We start from the raw sequence: 15117 nt of genomic DNA, 5'->3' as shown, positions 1-15117 counted from the left end.
TGCTTGGAGTCCCTGCATCTCCGCTGTTGGGGATGCGGTCCTGTGGTCCCAAGGAAATCGCTATGCCCAACCTTCACATGCTAACTTGAGTGATTGTGAAATTCCTAACCACTTACCTAGTTAGGTATCTGCACACTTTTGGGGCCCCAACGATATCTGCAGCCCCAATCATGCACAGAGCTAATGTCAGTATGCATGACAAGGAGGCAATGCATAAACTTGTATATTATTTCCATATATAATACATGACCAGAAAAAGAAGGAATCCTGCCAGGGCTTCCTCAAGATCACATGTGTCCTAAAATGTGTGCGTGTTGCGACACACTCCGCACCCCAGGGCGAATTCTTCGCCAGTCGGGGGATGCTTGATGTGCAGGGGGCACTCTTCACCTTCCAGTTGCTTGGCCTTGGGTCCTGCACACAGCACCCGCAAAAGCTTCACTTAGCGTTCAGTAAAAGCAGCTTACTACCCACCATCACTCCACTATTTCGGAGCTACAGCTCTGGCACCCATTGAATACAAATGATGTTTTGACATTCGCTGCCTCATTCCTCTTCCACAGCACACTTGATTTTATTGAATGTTTCGCATCGCAATACAGTTGAACCCTGCAATAAGGAATCCGCCAAGAAAAGCCAAAAAATTCGCTTTTCAGAAATTTTGTGGCTGTGAGAATAAGACATAAATGACAAAAAAATCACCCACAAACTGAAAATTTATTTCCAAAAGTTTGTTACACTACTTTCCAGGCCTTACCTTCCAGCAACTTCACAGCTCAGCTTTCACACTGCAAGAAGTGGTTCATTGCTAGTCATCTCGCGTGCCTAAGAATGACTAAATCGTGTCAAATGCACCCAAACTATCCTGCGGGTTCTGCTTCTCTGCACGTTTCTCTCCCTGGTCCTCGGCACAGAGCATGTCCGAGCACACAAGCCAAGCAAAATCGAGCTTCTTCTGTTGACGAACTTTGCCAGAGAGTGGCACCTCATTGTTCCAATGCCGTTCACAAAACCAAGTGAGCACCCTTTATTGATGTCCGGAAGGGCCACAGCCATCACTGTTTTGTTTTGCGATGAAGAGAGGAGTCCTTTCTTTTCAAAATAGTAGAGCGAGCTACAGGCAGTTCCAAACTCGTCAGCATTATACTCCCTTGGGCCACTGACTTCAGCAATGATGGCTGCCTTATCTTGTAGCAATAAAAAATTCCACTTTTGGGCTGGCAGAGGCATCTTGCCGATCGCCACACCCAAACAAATGCATGCGCACTGTTCTGTGGTAGCCGGCCAGCGTAGCCGAAGCCAAAGCCGTGCCGTGAGTCACCATGTGTCGCCCCCTGGTGGCGCTGCTGTGAGGCTGCCTCCATGGCCACATTCTGCAGGGTTTCTTTTGTAAATAAATATGGTGGCGGCCATGCAAGCGCGCTGTCGCAGAAGTTAACCCACTCCGAGTCTGCAAAAAATGCACTTGAGCACTTTTTGGACCCTATTAGCCTCAAATGAATAGATAAGCTGCCAACCGGACTTGCAGTGAATTTCGTTAATGCGGCATCGCTTCCCAAAAACATTTCGTAGCTGCGAGATATGATATACATGGGTTTCTATGGACGCTCACCGCAGACCCAAAAATATTTCATTGCCGCGGGAATTTCGTACTTGCAAAATTTCATTCTGCGGGGTTGACTGTAATGTCAAACACCCTTTTTTGTTATGAGGAATCATGTCCTCCTTGTACATGAAGGTTCACCACTTTGAAAGACAAATGCCCAGCTGTTTGTGAAATAGTAATTAGGATAACCATCTTTAAGGCTACCAGCTAGGAGTTTTTTTTAAGGAAAAAAAAAGTGAAGGGCAAGCTTAAAACTACAAATCTGCCCACGTTATTTGCCACAAAAAGCACTACATTCAGTGATGCATCAGAGAAACAAATTGGTTTTGGCAAGACTTTTTTGCAGTGTAGCTGATCAACAATCCTGGGGTAGCGACATTAAGGGGGCAGTTGGGTCTTTGGGGCCGAAAAACGGTCAAAAAAAGCGTTTTCTCAAAAATGTCATTTTTGGCCTCCACAGCCATTTTTCTATCAGTCTGTAAATTTCCTCATCAAAAGGCACCATATTTTGTTGTTATTATATTATAATAGCATTTTAAAGTGCACTCTACAGCTCAGTAAGCGCAGAATTCGATGGTGAAACAGCACTTTTCTTGCAATGCAAAGCTAGCATTTCATCCTCAGATATCTTGGCACCCAGAGCAGGTACAACTTTAATTCCTTTTGCTTCTGATACCGAAATGTGTGGAGAATACAATGTTGGAAACAAATTTTTCAAATGGAGGCTTTGGAAAATTATTATTGTGTTCAATTGGCACCACCTGCGAGCAATTTCTGGCAAAGCACGGGAGAAGCGAAGTCCCCTGTGTTGTAAAAAGACCAAAAATAGCTGAATCAAAAAAGTACTTCCTATGTTGTATTCTTTAGTCATTTGTCTGCCTAGCCACGCAGTAATTGCCATTCTGTATGGAGTGGTTATTTTGTAACTGTGACCCAAAATAATGGCAATTAATCATTAATTAACTCAAAATATAATCAACTTACTAAAGATTTAATGACAGATTTGAAATCAGCACAAAAAACTCTATAACGCAGTGCAGTTTCATTAAAATTGGTTGGTAAATAAAAAAAATAGCTCTAAGACCAGTCTGCCCCCTAAAAGGGGAGATGCTCCCCGAAACAACTTTTTATTATTATTTGCCCTGCAAGTTTGAAAATTCAGACAGCAATAGATTTTTTGATGCAGATTTCAAATATGCCATTAGGTTTTGTGTGGCTGTAATATTTTTTTAGTTATTTCATAGACAACAGCAAATTGTGCTAATTTTTGTGGAAACTTTTACATATAGCAAATATTCTTGAAAAGCATCTTGCTGTAGCTCATTTAATCCTCTGGATACAACAGGGTGCAGTTATCTAGGTAAAAACTGCGAGAAAGAACTGGAAATACGCAAAAAATATTACGAAAGTACAGCTAATTTTGTTCGCAATACCCTGAAACAATAACCTGGCGCTTTCGTATTTTATTTTGTGAAATATCTTAGTTTCAAATAGATAACTGCACTCTACATATCTTCAACTATGCGTGTGCGAAATTTCGTAATCGTAGATCAATTATAAGTTTCCAAGAAACTTTCCACAAAACGGGAAAGTTACCAAAAATTCGAAAATGAGAAAATTGAGTTTGAAAGTTTTAGACATTTGTATTCACGGAAAAGCGATTGTCACCGCACGAAACTGCGCCACAGTGAAGAGAACCTCTTGTACAAAGCATAGCAAGTCGTTAGAACACTCCATGACTGTAATTTGGCCGTTCACGGCACGAATTCCACATCAGAGTTCATATCACAACCACGGCCGCGGTGATCGGCGGCGGCGTTAGGCCTAGCGGCCGGGGGAGCGTCAAGGACGGTGGCCGTCCCGATCGCTTTCTGAAGCGCATTTTGCCGCCTTCCTCGGTACTTGCGTATAGTTCGATACTTCCGGGCCGCGAAATCACGCTTTTTCGGGCTGGCCATCAAGCAAAAATGCTGAGAAACCTTCGCAAAAATGATCGAACAGTACTACTCGCGGACACGCGCGGCCATTGGATCGGACCGCTGTCAGGTGCCGTCCAATGGCAGCCACGTGTTCCGCGGTGCGTGATTAAAAATGCTTGACATACGCGTTCTTTCTCTTGTTTTTCTTTTATTTTATGCAAAAATACGAGACTACGGCTGGTGGGAAACGGAGAAGATGGCCACCACTGCTCGCGCAGCCGATCGCACATGGCGGGCGGCGCCGCGCTCCTGCGTAGGATGGCCGTGAGCAGGGCGCACTTTTCGCGACTACAGTTAAACCTCGATATAACGAAGTCGTACTTGGGGCCGCAAATTTCGTTAAATCGAGAATTTCGTAAAATCGAGGTTTCGAATTTACGGTTCATTTAACCAGTTATTGGGGTTTTAACACTTTGGCCCTCGCCAGGCAACAACTGCTATGTTGTTACCTCTCCAATTAAAGCGAAATTTGTACTAAAACTGGCCGCGAAAATTGTGTGAATTAAGAGTTTCAACACTTGGGCAATGGAATTCGGATAGCCGACGGTAGTTCATGTGTCATCGTAAAACCGGTGCTTTTTCCGCAACGCCTCATTAAATATGATAGCAGACTAGGTTTCCACTTTTTGTTTTTTCATTTCGGTCACTACTAAATGCCGCTGTTATAGTCAATTGAACCCGCGCCCGCGTCCATGTCCCGTGAACCTCACCCCGCCGAGGTGCTCGTTCGAAGTTACGCCTCTTTTCGTCTATTCAGTGGTAGGCTTAGGGGCCTAGGCGCGGCGGGCCAACAGCGGAAGGCTGCTATGAAACTTTCGAAAGACTTTTTTCATGTACAAAGGCTCTGCAGTATAGGCGCGTGATGCAACCACAACACTCGAGATAAAGCCATGATTGCGAGTTCAGCGGAGTACACGCGGACCGCTTCACTGTGTGGAGCAGCGCTTACGTACTCCGGAAAGCGGAAAGCTTACATTAAATAAAATTCTTCCGGCCAAATTCGATTAAGCAATTACTTTTATGCCCACTGAGCCCTTACGAAACTGATTTCTCCGCACCGCAGCTGTCTAATGAACGCTGGTGAAATGAAGATGACCACGTTCAAAGAGAGCAATTTATTGCCACCAGCACTCGATGTTCAAGCCGTAGTGAAGAAGTCCGTAAGCAGTGCTTGGCGTTTCTTGACCAGGGCGGGCTTTACGTGACGGTCGTATGCTGACAGCGCTAACAAGGTCTTAACATTCGTGTGCACCTGCGTGCCTCCGCAGAACATCGATGGCATCCATCACACTTCGGTGGCTGTCAGTTTCACCGAACTTCCTCAGGCTCTTGTTCGGAACACTTTTCTTTCTCTTGGAGTGCTCATGCTGCTTACAAAACTCACCTAACGATGCACGAACAAAATATTAATTTGGTTATCAGCGAGCACAACCTAGAGCAGCAGCACCGTGAGCAATGACGCGTTGAAAAAAAAAGCTTGAAATAGGCTTCGGTAGCCTAAGCATAGAGGGCGCTGGCGTAGGCAACGATGGAGACGTCAAAATAGTGGCCGCACTATTAAACCGTCTATGACCGCTAGCGGTTTGTGCAGCTTCGTTCTTCGCTTTTAATTGTTGTTAACCGTAGATTTCACCGCTTTTCTATCATTTGAGCCTTCAAGAGTCAATTTGAGCACTGAATTTTTTCAATGTAGGGCCTGAGAGGCAAAATAAAACGTGCCTCGACCGGAATTTCGTTCTTCCTTTCTTGCCGTGACTTCGTTAAATCGAAAGCGCCGCACAAAATTACTTCGTAAAATCGAGACAAAAATACATGCATTTAGCAAAATTTTGTTAGAAAACTTGAAAAAATTCGTTATATCGCGAATTTCATTAAATCGAGGTTCGTTATATCGAGGTTCAACTGTATTGGCTATTTCTCGCGCCGCCGCTGTCCACTTGCGAACATTTTTACCTAATTTCTCGTGTGAATTTCGACCTGCTCTTTTCAGAAATAACAGTTTATAGACCAAAAATGAAGATGCAACACAAAACAAAAGTCATTTTTTTCTCAAAAGTCGCAATTTCTCGACCCATGTCTCGACCTCAATACACAGCCGATTGTGTTGGCTTCCCAGTGAGTGGAATACAGGAACTATTACTGGAATTTAAAAAAATCTCGTCCTCAGTGCTTCAACAGAAAACATTGCGAAGCAAGCAACACTACACTTGTGTTCAGGGTACAGGCACTATGTTTTAGGTATGAGGTTAGTATTGGCTCCTGGCAGCAGCGGCAGTTTTTTTGATGGAGGCAAAGAACAAACGATGCCCGTAAGCAGCGCACCATCCACAAGTAGTTTAAAAGCTGATTCCAGCCATCCACTACGGTGTGCAGGACTCCCACTTTTGATTGCAAACTTGTGCCTGAGCTCAGGGTGGACAGGAGGGAAGAGGGGTGCACTTGCCAGCGGGGCAGCGGGGCAGCTGCTGCTTGGGCAGGTTGGCCACCCGCTGGAAGTCGTCGTGGCAGGCGTTGCAGAAGTGGGTGGTGCCGAAGCAGAAGAACACGGCCACCGAGCAGCAGTAGCGGCACTTGTACTCCAGAAAGTCCGTCCCGTGCTTGGGGCACATCTGCGGGCATGGTGAATTGGGGTGGCCACTCACTTCCACCACCCTCCGTTTCACCACAGAGCGCATCAATCGAATGACGTCGACGAAAGCACGGCATTGCAATTCGTCACACATCGCATAGGCCACTTACTTTTTTAAAGGCAGTGAAAAAATGGCAGCAAGAGTTACATCATTGTCAAAATGTGGCCGAAACAACTGAGATGCAGTTGCAGCCACTTCTGAGTAGGTGCAATACAAAATACAATAGTTTTCGATCACAATTTAGCAGTTTTTAGGTAATAGGTGCAATAGAACTTACAAGAATTATTGTACTATCACAGGGGACATACACACACGTGTGTTTTAGAAAATTCACGGTATTCAGAGCAATTTTCGCGCATCTTTTCCAGCTGCCAAACTGCTACGAATGTGCCGGCTTCACACTATGGATTCTGAAACTGCGACTTCTAACTAAATGTGGCAGTGAATGAAGTGAAAACCAGCACCATCAAAGAGACGTCTTAGCGGTAAAATGCGGTACAATTTGTTTCAGAATACACGAATTACACTGCGAGTTAGAAGTTTTCCCGAGAACATATACCTGCTGCAGTAGAAGCCCTCACTTGTACTACACTTCCGGTTCCAGGATGCATTCCTAACAGCTGGAATTTAGCCTATCGAATGCACTTTGGACAGGAAATTTTATATCCACTGTGATTGCATCATTGAGATTTTACTGGTGTGATGTGGTCACTTGTGCCACTTGATGCAAGAGGTCCATGTGTCTGTCTGCTTTCTGTTCGAACACTCTTTTGTTTGGCTAAGACGAGATTGTCTGCCCCAGCTGGTCGGCCTGGAATCACATTAAGCCACTGCCCACAGCCTTTACAGTGTAAATATTTGTCTAGCAGATGTTGCCACTATGTGGCATCCTATGGCCTCCAGCAATAAAGCGAGGAAGATAAAAAAGAGCTCTCCAGATACCTGTGCTCTGGAGATGTCCGAGCAGCCGCCACACACAAGTTCAGCAGGGTTGTACTCGTCCACTGGACCTGCTTCGATGTCGCAACGTACTTCCCCGCCATAGTAAGCCTGCAAGGCGTGCATCAGGATCTTCTTAGCTGATCACTAACACGAAGCACTAACGCAGCCATCAACCTCTCACAAGCTGCCCATAGCCTCTTCTTTGCGCTGCACAAGGACAATTCAATTTAGCTTCCATAGGATCAACCTCACACCATTGAAAAAGTAATGAGCATTAGGTGATTATTTAAACAAATGTGTGTCTGTGTCGTTGCCCCAGTGTGACAAGTGGATGCTATGCTAGTCTGCTACAGTGTAGACCATTTATAATGTAACCATTTATAGCATGGGATGGGATACAACGTGGGTTTATATGACCATCAGTTTGCCTCCCATAGAACTCAATGCATAGGCATACCGCTCAACTCTTTCGTTACCGCACCTACTCAAATCGATCACCGGTGATCAATGCTTTAGGTTGCCGATTTCGACATGTAGTCGTTTTTCGTACACCTAATGCCCCCCCAGTGGTTAGTCTAGGCACTGCACTTCTAGAATCAGTTGAAATTTTCCCGCTCCACCGACATTGAGATTTTTTGACGCCGTTTTTTTGCAAGCTGAGGTGCATGTGCTTTTTCAAAAGGGGGCGTGGCTGCTGCATTCACAAAAAAGCATGCTGCTTGTGGTTATGCTGCATTACCATCAATTTTTTTTTTATCGAAAGGCTCCTAGCAAGTCAAATACCAAATTATGTTGCCAGCTTCATAATCCGACAGCACTGAGAGGTGACAATTACCAGAAAATGACACCCACTATTCACTAGTGATGTTTTGTTCAGAGAAAGGGTCCCTTTATTCTGCCAGATTATTTGTGAAGGTCTTGTGTGTGTCTAACAAGTAGACCTGGCATTTTCGGCCAGTCTTCAGCAGTTTCAGTTTCGTTCTTGGGTTGTGAAATTCATATTTGGCACAACTATGCAGTTACCCAACTTCAAGCCGATTTGCCATGGCGCCTCCGTCGCCCGCTACTGTTCCTCAAAAAAAGCACACTGCTCATGATTCCACTTCACCCACGCCTTACTTCTGCGATAACAGCTTCAGCTGAAAGTCAAAAGATAACACCAAGTAGTCGGATATCAGTTCAGACAAGGAGAGCGCTTCCGATCGGCCTTGAACACCGCTAGCTGTTCACCGGCCAGTTTCGTTTCCGTACAAGGATATTTCCAGAGGTCAAGTGTTGCTTGTAAGATGTGTGTAGATGTGTCTATTCTGACAGTCTCCAACAGGCTTGATATTGTTTATTTCCAAAAATGTTAGGTGGCGCTGCATTGTAGCAGGCTGATAGTGCTGAACTCTCTTCATAGCGTGGCAGCTGCTTGGGGAAAGCTTGCTGGGCATGATTCTAGCGCATCGTACCTTATTCCTGCAAGTGGGGCTACCATAGCGAGTCAGAAGATGATAACAAACCCCAATGGAAAGTTCTAACAGATGAGTGATGATCAGAACGTCAACAAGTATCCACCACAGTTTGGTTTTCAACTTTTCTTGCAGATAGCAAGAGTCCTTGTTTTGCCCTGAAGAAAGAGATTAGGGCAGATAACGCAGTAGGTAGTACTGTGCATGTGGTGTGCGTCACTAAGGAAATCATCGTACTAGCGAACACTAAACAGCGACAAAAAAAAAGAGGCGACGAAACACACGCTAGCGTGTTTCGTCGCCTCTTTTCCTTTGTCGCTGTTTAGTGTTCGCTAGTACGATGATTTCCTTAGTCAGTAACCAACTCGCCCAACTTACCGCCTTAGGTGTGCCTCCCCCTACCAGTAAAAAGGATTGCCGCTTTCTAACATCCTGGGAAGAAGCGCAAAAAAAGACGACTACGTAGCAAGAACACACAGCCGCTGGTTGCTAGTAGCGCGCTATTCTGTGTGTTCTTTTCTACATAGATGTCTTTTTTCATGATTCTTCCCAGGATGTATCCCCAACTTGCCCAACTTTCAATTGTGCTTTCTAACAGCCTTTCGTTGAACATTTTATTTTTATTTTTCTGAGTTTGGCCATTAAAGTTTCGAGTGTGGTTTGCCCTACAGTATGTTGCGATGTGAGAGAGGCAAGAACTGTCCTAGCGCGATAAAAAAATGAAGTTCTTGAAGCCATAAACAGCTCGTCTTGTGAAGAGAACTTTTGCGATTTTCTTTTTGTATTATTGTTTTCTTCAAGCAAAAGTGTTGTCGGGGAGAGGGGGGGCATAGGAAGTGCATACTTTCTGAACATGTTGAGCAGTTACTTTTAATCCCGCATGATAACACTGTAATAACCCCACATTTATCTATTTATGCAACAATTTAATTTAAAAGGCTAATAAAAACTATTGTCACTTCATGTTTTGTACACATTTCTTTTGATATTAAATTCGACATTGAAAGGCAGTTTTTGCCTTATTCACATTTGATTGTATTCGTAAGTTTCATATTTCGCGAACACCTACTAAGGAGCAAATAATGTGCTACAGAAAAGGGGTTTTCTTTGTGATTGCGGCAGTTTTCTCATTAGAGAGGAACGTAAGCCCCGTTCAAGAGGGGGCCATTGCCTTCTTGCACTTGTAGCAGACGTAGTAGGCGTATCGCTCCATGGCGAAGGCGGCCGGGTTGTCGTAGAAGCGGGCGCCCGGCGTGGTGATGGCCTCTGCGCGGTGCAGCCCCTCGTACTCGAGCCGCATGAGGGCCTTGCGCTTGACGTCCTCAAACAGCGCTCGGATGGGCTCCAGCAGCTCCCTGAGCACCGGGTGCTCCATGGGGGCCTGCACGGGAGGAGAGGGGACATAATCACCAAGCAGCAACGTGTGCGCCAACGCTGAACGTTACGTGACTCCAAAATTAGGTGGGAATGCACCTGCGGATTGAAATGCAGTCATACACCAACAAAGCCTCGTGGCATGCTGACACAGCTCATGTTAATTTCTAAGAGTTTTAAAATGGAATAACGACTGCGCACATAATAAGATCCGTATTCAAAACTTTTTGCCAAATATTGGAAGAAGTTTAGCACTGCTCTTGCTACTCTAAAAGGGGTATCCAGACAATGGGTTTAAATGGAAACAGAATTTAATCTGCCCAAGTTGGGGCATTCTGTGGTCTTGACTGTTATGTTCAGGAGCTCGGTATTTATGCAACAGCCAATCTGTTGAACGTGCCATAGATTTAACCGCCTTGCTGTGTAGGATTCAATGCCGTTCCCGGTTACCTTGCATATGGGACAGAGGGAGAAGCCGAAGGTGATCCTTGGTCCCGACCAACTTCGTGAGAGCACCGTCTTGCAGCAGTGGTAGTGAAACACGTGGCCACAGGAAAGCTGCACAGATTATTAAGGCGAAGGGGTTGTCGCTATGTGCCCAGTCTCAGATGGAGGTAGTGTCCAAAATAGGAGGAGGGCCGTTTGGGTTATATTTGGGTTAAAGAAAAATTAAAGGTAACTACACAAACAAAACCATGGGCGATAAAGCCTAAACTGAACAGGTAAACTAACCAAACGACGATTGAGAAATGGTACATGGTGTCTCTACAATCGTTCAGACAAGCCTGTGCCTTTTAAAAACGCAGTAATGCTTTTGTGGCCTTTTGGGACTGTGATGGGCAATGCCTGCGACACAAAACAGTCTGCGCAGTTAAGGGGGGACACGGCTTTCAACTTCGGAAAAATGACCAAAACATCGTTTTTTTGAAACCCGCATATTCGGCTTCTATGTTTCCTATTCTGTGCGTCTGCAAAGTTTTTACGCTGAAAAGCGTCGCAAAGTGGCATAAAAAAATACTTTTGTCAGGCGCGGTGACAAACTATCAGCGCAAAAGGGCGAAAAAACGGCAATTTTCGGAGCGCTCTATCTCCGCAACGGTGCCACCGGGCGCGGCCATTTTGATATGGTTAGATCGGCCGAGCGATCGTCTTTCCGGTTCCGCTCGTCTCTTTTATCTTCGTTCATTCACAAACGCACAAACGGCAGAAAAGAAACGACGCACAAACGAAGCTAGAAATAGATGCTGAAGCGCTATTGGTCCTCCGGTCGGGGCGCAGAACGACGACCCTCCTGATTGGATGTCGTGGGCGCAACGCAAGATGGCGGCTGCCTGAGCTGCGTAGCGAGCGGATTGAGTTCATTTTCGCCGCTTCGCTCGGCCGAGTTTCTGTTCAATCTGTGGTATTCAACACGGACGTTATCGCGATGGGAATGCCAGAGATAACGAGCCAGATTACGGGAAGTTGTGTGGCTCGAAAGGCGGAAGTCATCGAACGCTTCGTGGTGCGCGTGACTCCACCGTCGCCAGACCCCGGAGGGTGACGCGGTGTGCGCGCTTGCGATAGCGGTTCGTGAAGTGAACTTTTAGTCGGATTTGCGATGTTTACACGCTTAGTTATTGCTGTGTTTTGACTGTGGGCTCGCTAGCCTTGAGAAAGAAACGGTCGACGCGTCCAATGCTGCGGCGCGCACGGCATAGCCGACGCGCATTGGAGCATCACATGACTGGGCAACCGGTTACGATTGAACGCCAGTAGTTGTAATTAATGCCTGCGACGTTAGTTTTAATCTTAAAAGCGACCTGACCAGCCATATCAGGTATAATCAAAGCTCGATATGTCGCGGTAAGCGTGCGCTGCGATGCGCGCGAGCCATATCGCCTTTCTTGCGCAACGTTTCCCGTGCACTTGTAATTTTCATGCAAACAGGTTTGAGTTAGTAATATAGGAATAAAAATATGCTCTCTGCGTTAAAAATGTACGTTACTGTGGCAGCATTTAACAGTGATTTTTTTAGGGAAATTATTGATACCATTGCTCAGGGCATACTGGCTGTGCTGCGAGAAATATTGGATGCCTTGAATGTCAAAAGTAGTAAAAAAAATATGCTCTTGCATTGAAGTTGGGAGTTATGCAGAATACTCTACCAAGCTTCAAAGTAGCTCATTTTCAACCTTGTGGTATGCAAACTTTTGGCAATGAACACCTGCACTATGAGTACTAAGTTGCTGGGCCAGGCAAGATAAAACATGAAAAAAAAAAGCCAAAAATGTTCAAATTTAAGTTTAAAAAATGCTTAACTTGTTGCCATGGTGACAACACTGCAAAAGGAGGTTGTCCAGTGCGATACAGCCAACCAACTAACCTACTTTGCATTGAAAGCCCATTGAAACCCATCTCCCCTCCGTTTGGTTTGCAAAGGGGGGTATGTACTCTTCACGGAGGAGCTGAAAATGATGTTTTCTGGAAAGAGAAAGGCTGAAAAGGCACTCCAATTTCAAGGCAAGGCCTTCCAGAAGCCCCATGTTCAAAAGGACATGAAAGGCTACAACCGTGACGACTTTTGATATGTGAAACCTATGTTGCAACTTCGGAAGCCGTTTTCTCAAAACAGTTTTTTTTGCCGCCTGTGTCGCTTGTCCCAGGGATTTCTTCGTGACTGCTGGGTCTATTTTGATTCCGTTTCTTGCATTACATTCCTTGATGAACTGTTCAGGTCGTGACACTTTTAGTTTTCCCGATTTGTTTTTTGTGATTTTTTTATTCAAATAATCGTTCACAGTTGACATGCCTGTTGCACATTAACCTCTAAAAAAATGAAAACTAAAAAACATTGTTTTGTAAAAAAAAAATTCTAAAACTCTCACGACCTCGTCCATTCATTTGGGAATGCAAAGCACTTCGAACAAGTTTTCTATCGTGTTTTATAAGCCGCTCAAGCTCGGTACAAGCGGAACAGAAAGAAAATTTCATACAAAAAAAAGTTATCAAAATATTAACTTCAAATTTTTATGGTGTTATCACAGAAGCATTTCCAGTTGCTGTGCCAATTTTCATCAAAATCCACAAAGAAATAAAAAAGTTGATTTTGAAAGCCACGTCCCCCCTTAATGGCTCTTTGTCGAGTTTCTTGAGTGCGGTTCCTCAAATGGGCTCGAAACTCACTCGGGCTCAAAACTCAATCTCAAAACAGACTCAAAACTCAAAATGAACTCAGAACTCAAATGAACCCAAAACTCAAAATGAACTCAACTCACTTAGCTCAGGCGTACTCAAACTCAGTCAGGCTCACTCGGGCTCAAACTCACGATGCCACACTAGCCTCACGCTTACTCAAACTCAAACTCACGCGTGAGTTTGAGCCCAAATGAGCCCGAGTGAATGGACACACGAGTGAGTCTGCCAACCTCTGGGCACGTCACACAAAACTGCTGGTGGCAATCCAAAATGTTCAGGTGCCTAGCAACTACTGTAGCAAGCTGAAACTGGCTGCATGGAAACTTTATTCGCCCTTTAGAGACCATATCCTGCGCTCAATTCGGCACTCCCTCCGAACGTCCCGCACTGCTGCGGCAGCCACGGTGCACCTGAATGGCCGGGGCGCAGGAGAGGGCCTCGGAGAAGCAGATCATGCACATGTCGTCGGCATCCTGGCGCAGCCCCTTGGACCCGACGCAGCCGTGGAGGCAGGGCAGGCAGGTGCCCTCCCCTCGGATGCCGCTGCACAGGTGGCCGCACGGGTGCGTCTTGGAACAGGCGTTGGCCGCATGCTCCTGCACAGCAGCGGCAACAGTTCTTCAATGAGGCAGTGAAGACAGCACCAGGCAACTTTGCTTCGTTCGAAACAATGGGAAGCTCACACATTATGACAACCTTGTTTACTAAGAAACGCTGCTTCAATGTGCTTCAATTGAGCACGTTTTATGTGGGTTTGGCTCCCATTACAGTCGACTCTCGTTACAACGGACCTCGATAATCCGGCGAAATCTGTCCGCTTTATCCGATGTCCGTAATATCCAAACTTCGCCGCGGGGAGGGGGGGGGGGTAGGCGCCGTCGCCGTATAACGTTTTTTCGGCTCACTAATGGTAGTTCTGCAAGTATTTGCCGATTATAAATTGCGCAGTATTGTTAAGAACGACGTAAATCACTAACAGGGGTACTTTAGAAAGTTGCTGTGCATGTTCTACTTCAATGAGCGAGGGCCATTAGTGGGTGCAGGAAGGCGGCGGTGACCGCTGAAATATCGGCGGCATGAGCGATTCTTATCCCGATAATTGCATAAATGCTACAGCAATTTGCTGTAATGTTGCTCTAAAAAAGCGTTCTTGGCACACGTTTGGTTCACCTAGTTCTGCTGATGAGAAATTCATTAGGTGAGCGGGCGGGAACACATTTTACCTCACTAAAGCAAGACTACTGCTAACTGAATTAAAACATTTAAAACATTCATACTAACGCACCTTTCACAATTATAAATTCGTCAAAAACTCACCCGAATGTGGGCTAGGAACAAACACCGGAATGTCTCACTTCTGACCGTTTGGTCACGACGCCTTTATTGTACTTTATTCCAAAAAGTGCGCGACGAACATCCGAAGTAGGAAACGAAGAAACACAAGCTTTTATTTACGTTTGGCTAGAAAGGAACTTGGTAATCAAAGACTGGCGGCCCCCGTTAAGGGTGGAAGAGGTGACTTTGCGCCGCATTTCAATCAGCTGCATCACCTGAACAGAGCAGTCGTCTTGCTGCTGCTGAAAGTAGTCTTTGACCTCCTCGATGCGGTCAATCACTTGCTGCGAAGTGAGCTTCACTTTCGGTGGCTCACCCTCCTGCTCACTGTCATCATCTGATGACAGCTCTGCACGGCCTTCAATAGTGGCCCTTAACTCTTCATCCGTCAGCTCCTCGTTATCGACAACACCGTCGTCGCAGCTCACGAAATCGGAGAAGCTCTCTGCTCCGAATGCCTCCCTGATGCGAGGCCACACTGATGGCTCATCATCGAGGCCAGACAGTTCATCTACGCTAGATGACTCCTCGGAGGCGGTGCCACTGTTCCTCAGGAAACCAGCCTTCCTGAAGCAGTTCTTGATCACATCTGCTTTCAGTTGTTGCCAGATGCTGGCCAA

At 45.7% G+C, this 15117-nt stretch overlaps 1 protein-coding gene across 1 annotated transcript in view; it reads right to left on the bottom strand.

Annotated features, from left to right (window-relative positions):
• Positions 1 to 205: 205 nt before the first annotated feature.
• The window catches only part of Hiw (MYC binding protein highwire), a 145993-nt gene continuing 131081 nt past the window's right edge, over positions 206 to 15117 (bottom strand). The window contains 6 exon segments of the mRNA XM_077702493.1: positions 206 to 414; positions 6029 to 6194; positions 7158 to 7265; positions 9783 to 9992; positions 10436 to 10543; positions 13573 to 13758. Coding sequence (XP_077558619.1) covers positions 299 to 414; positions 6029 to 6194; positions 7158 to 7265; positions 9783 to 9992; positions 10436 to 10543; positions 13573 to 13758 — 894 coding nt within the window. The 3' untranslated portion in view covers positions 206 to 298.

Source organism: Haemaphysalis longicornis, unplaced genomic scaffold (assembly GCF_048455015.1).
Source record: "Haemaphysalis longicornis isolate Haplotype H1 unplaced genomic scaffold, Haemaphysalis longicornis Haplotype H1 scaffold_3, whole genome shotgun sequence".
NCBI classification, from domain to species: domain Eukaryota; kingdom Metazoa; phylum Arthropoda; class Arachnida; order Ixodida; family Ixodidae; genus Haemaphysalis; species Haemaphysalis longicornis.
The sequence above is the reverse complement of the archived record's forward strand: the minus strand, read 5'-3'. Positions and strand labels throughout refer to the sequence as shown.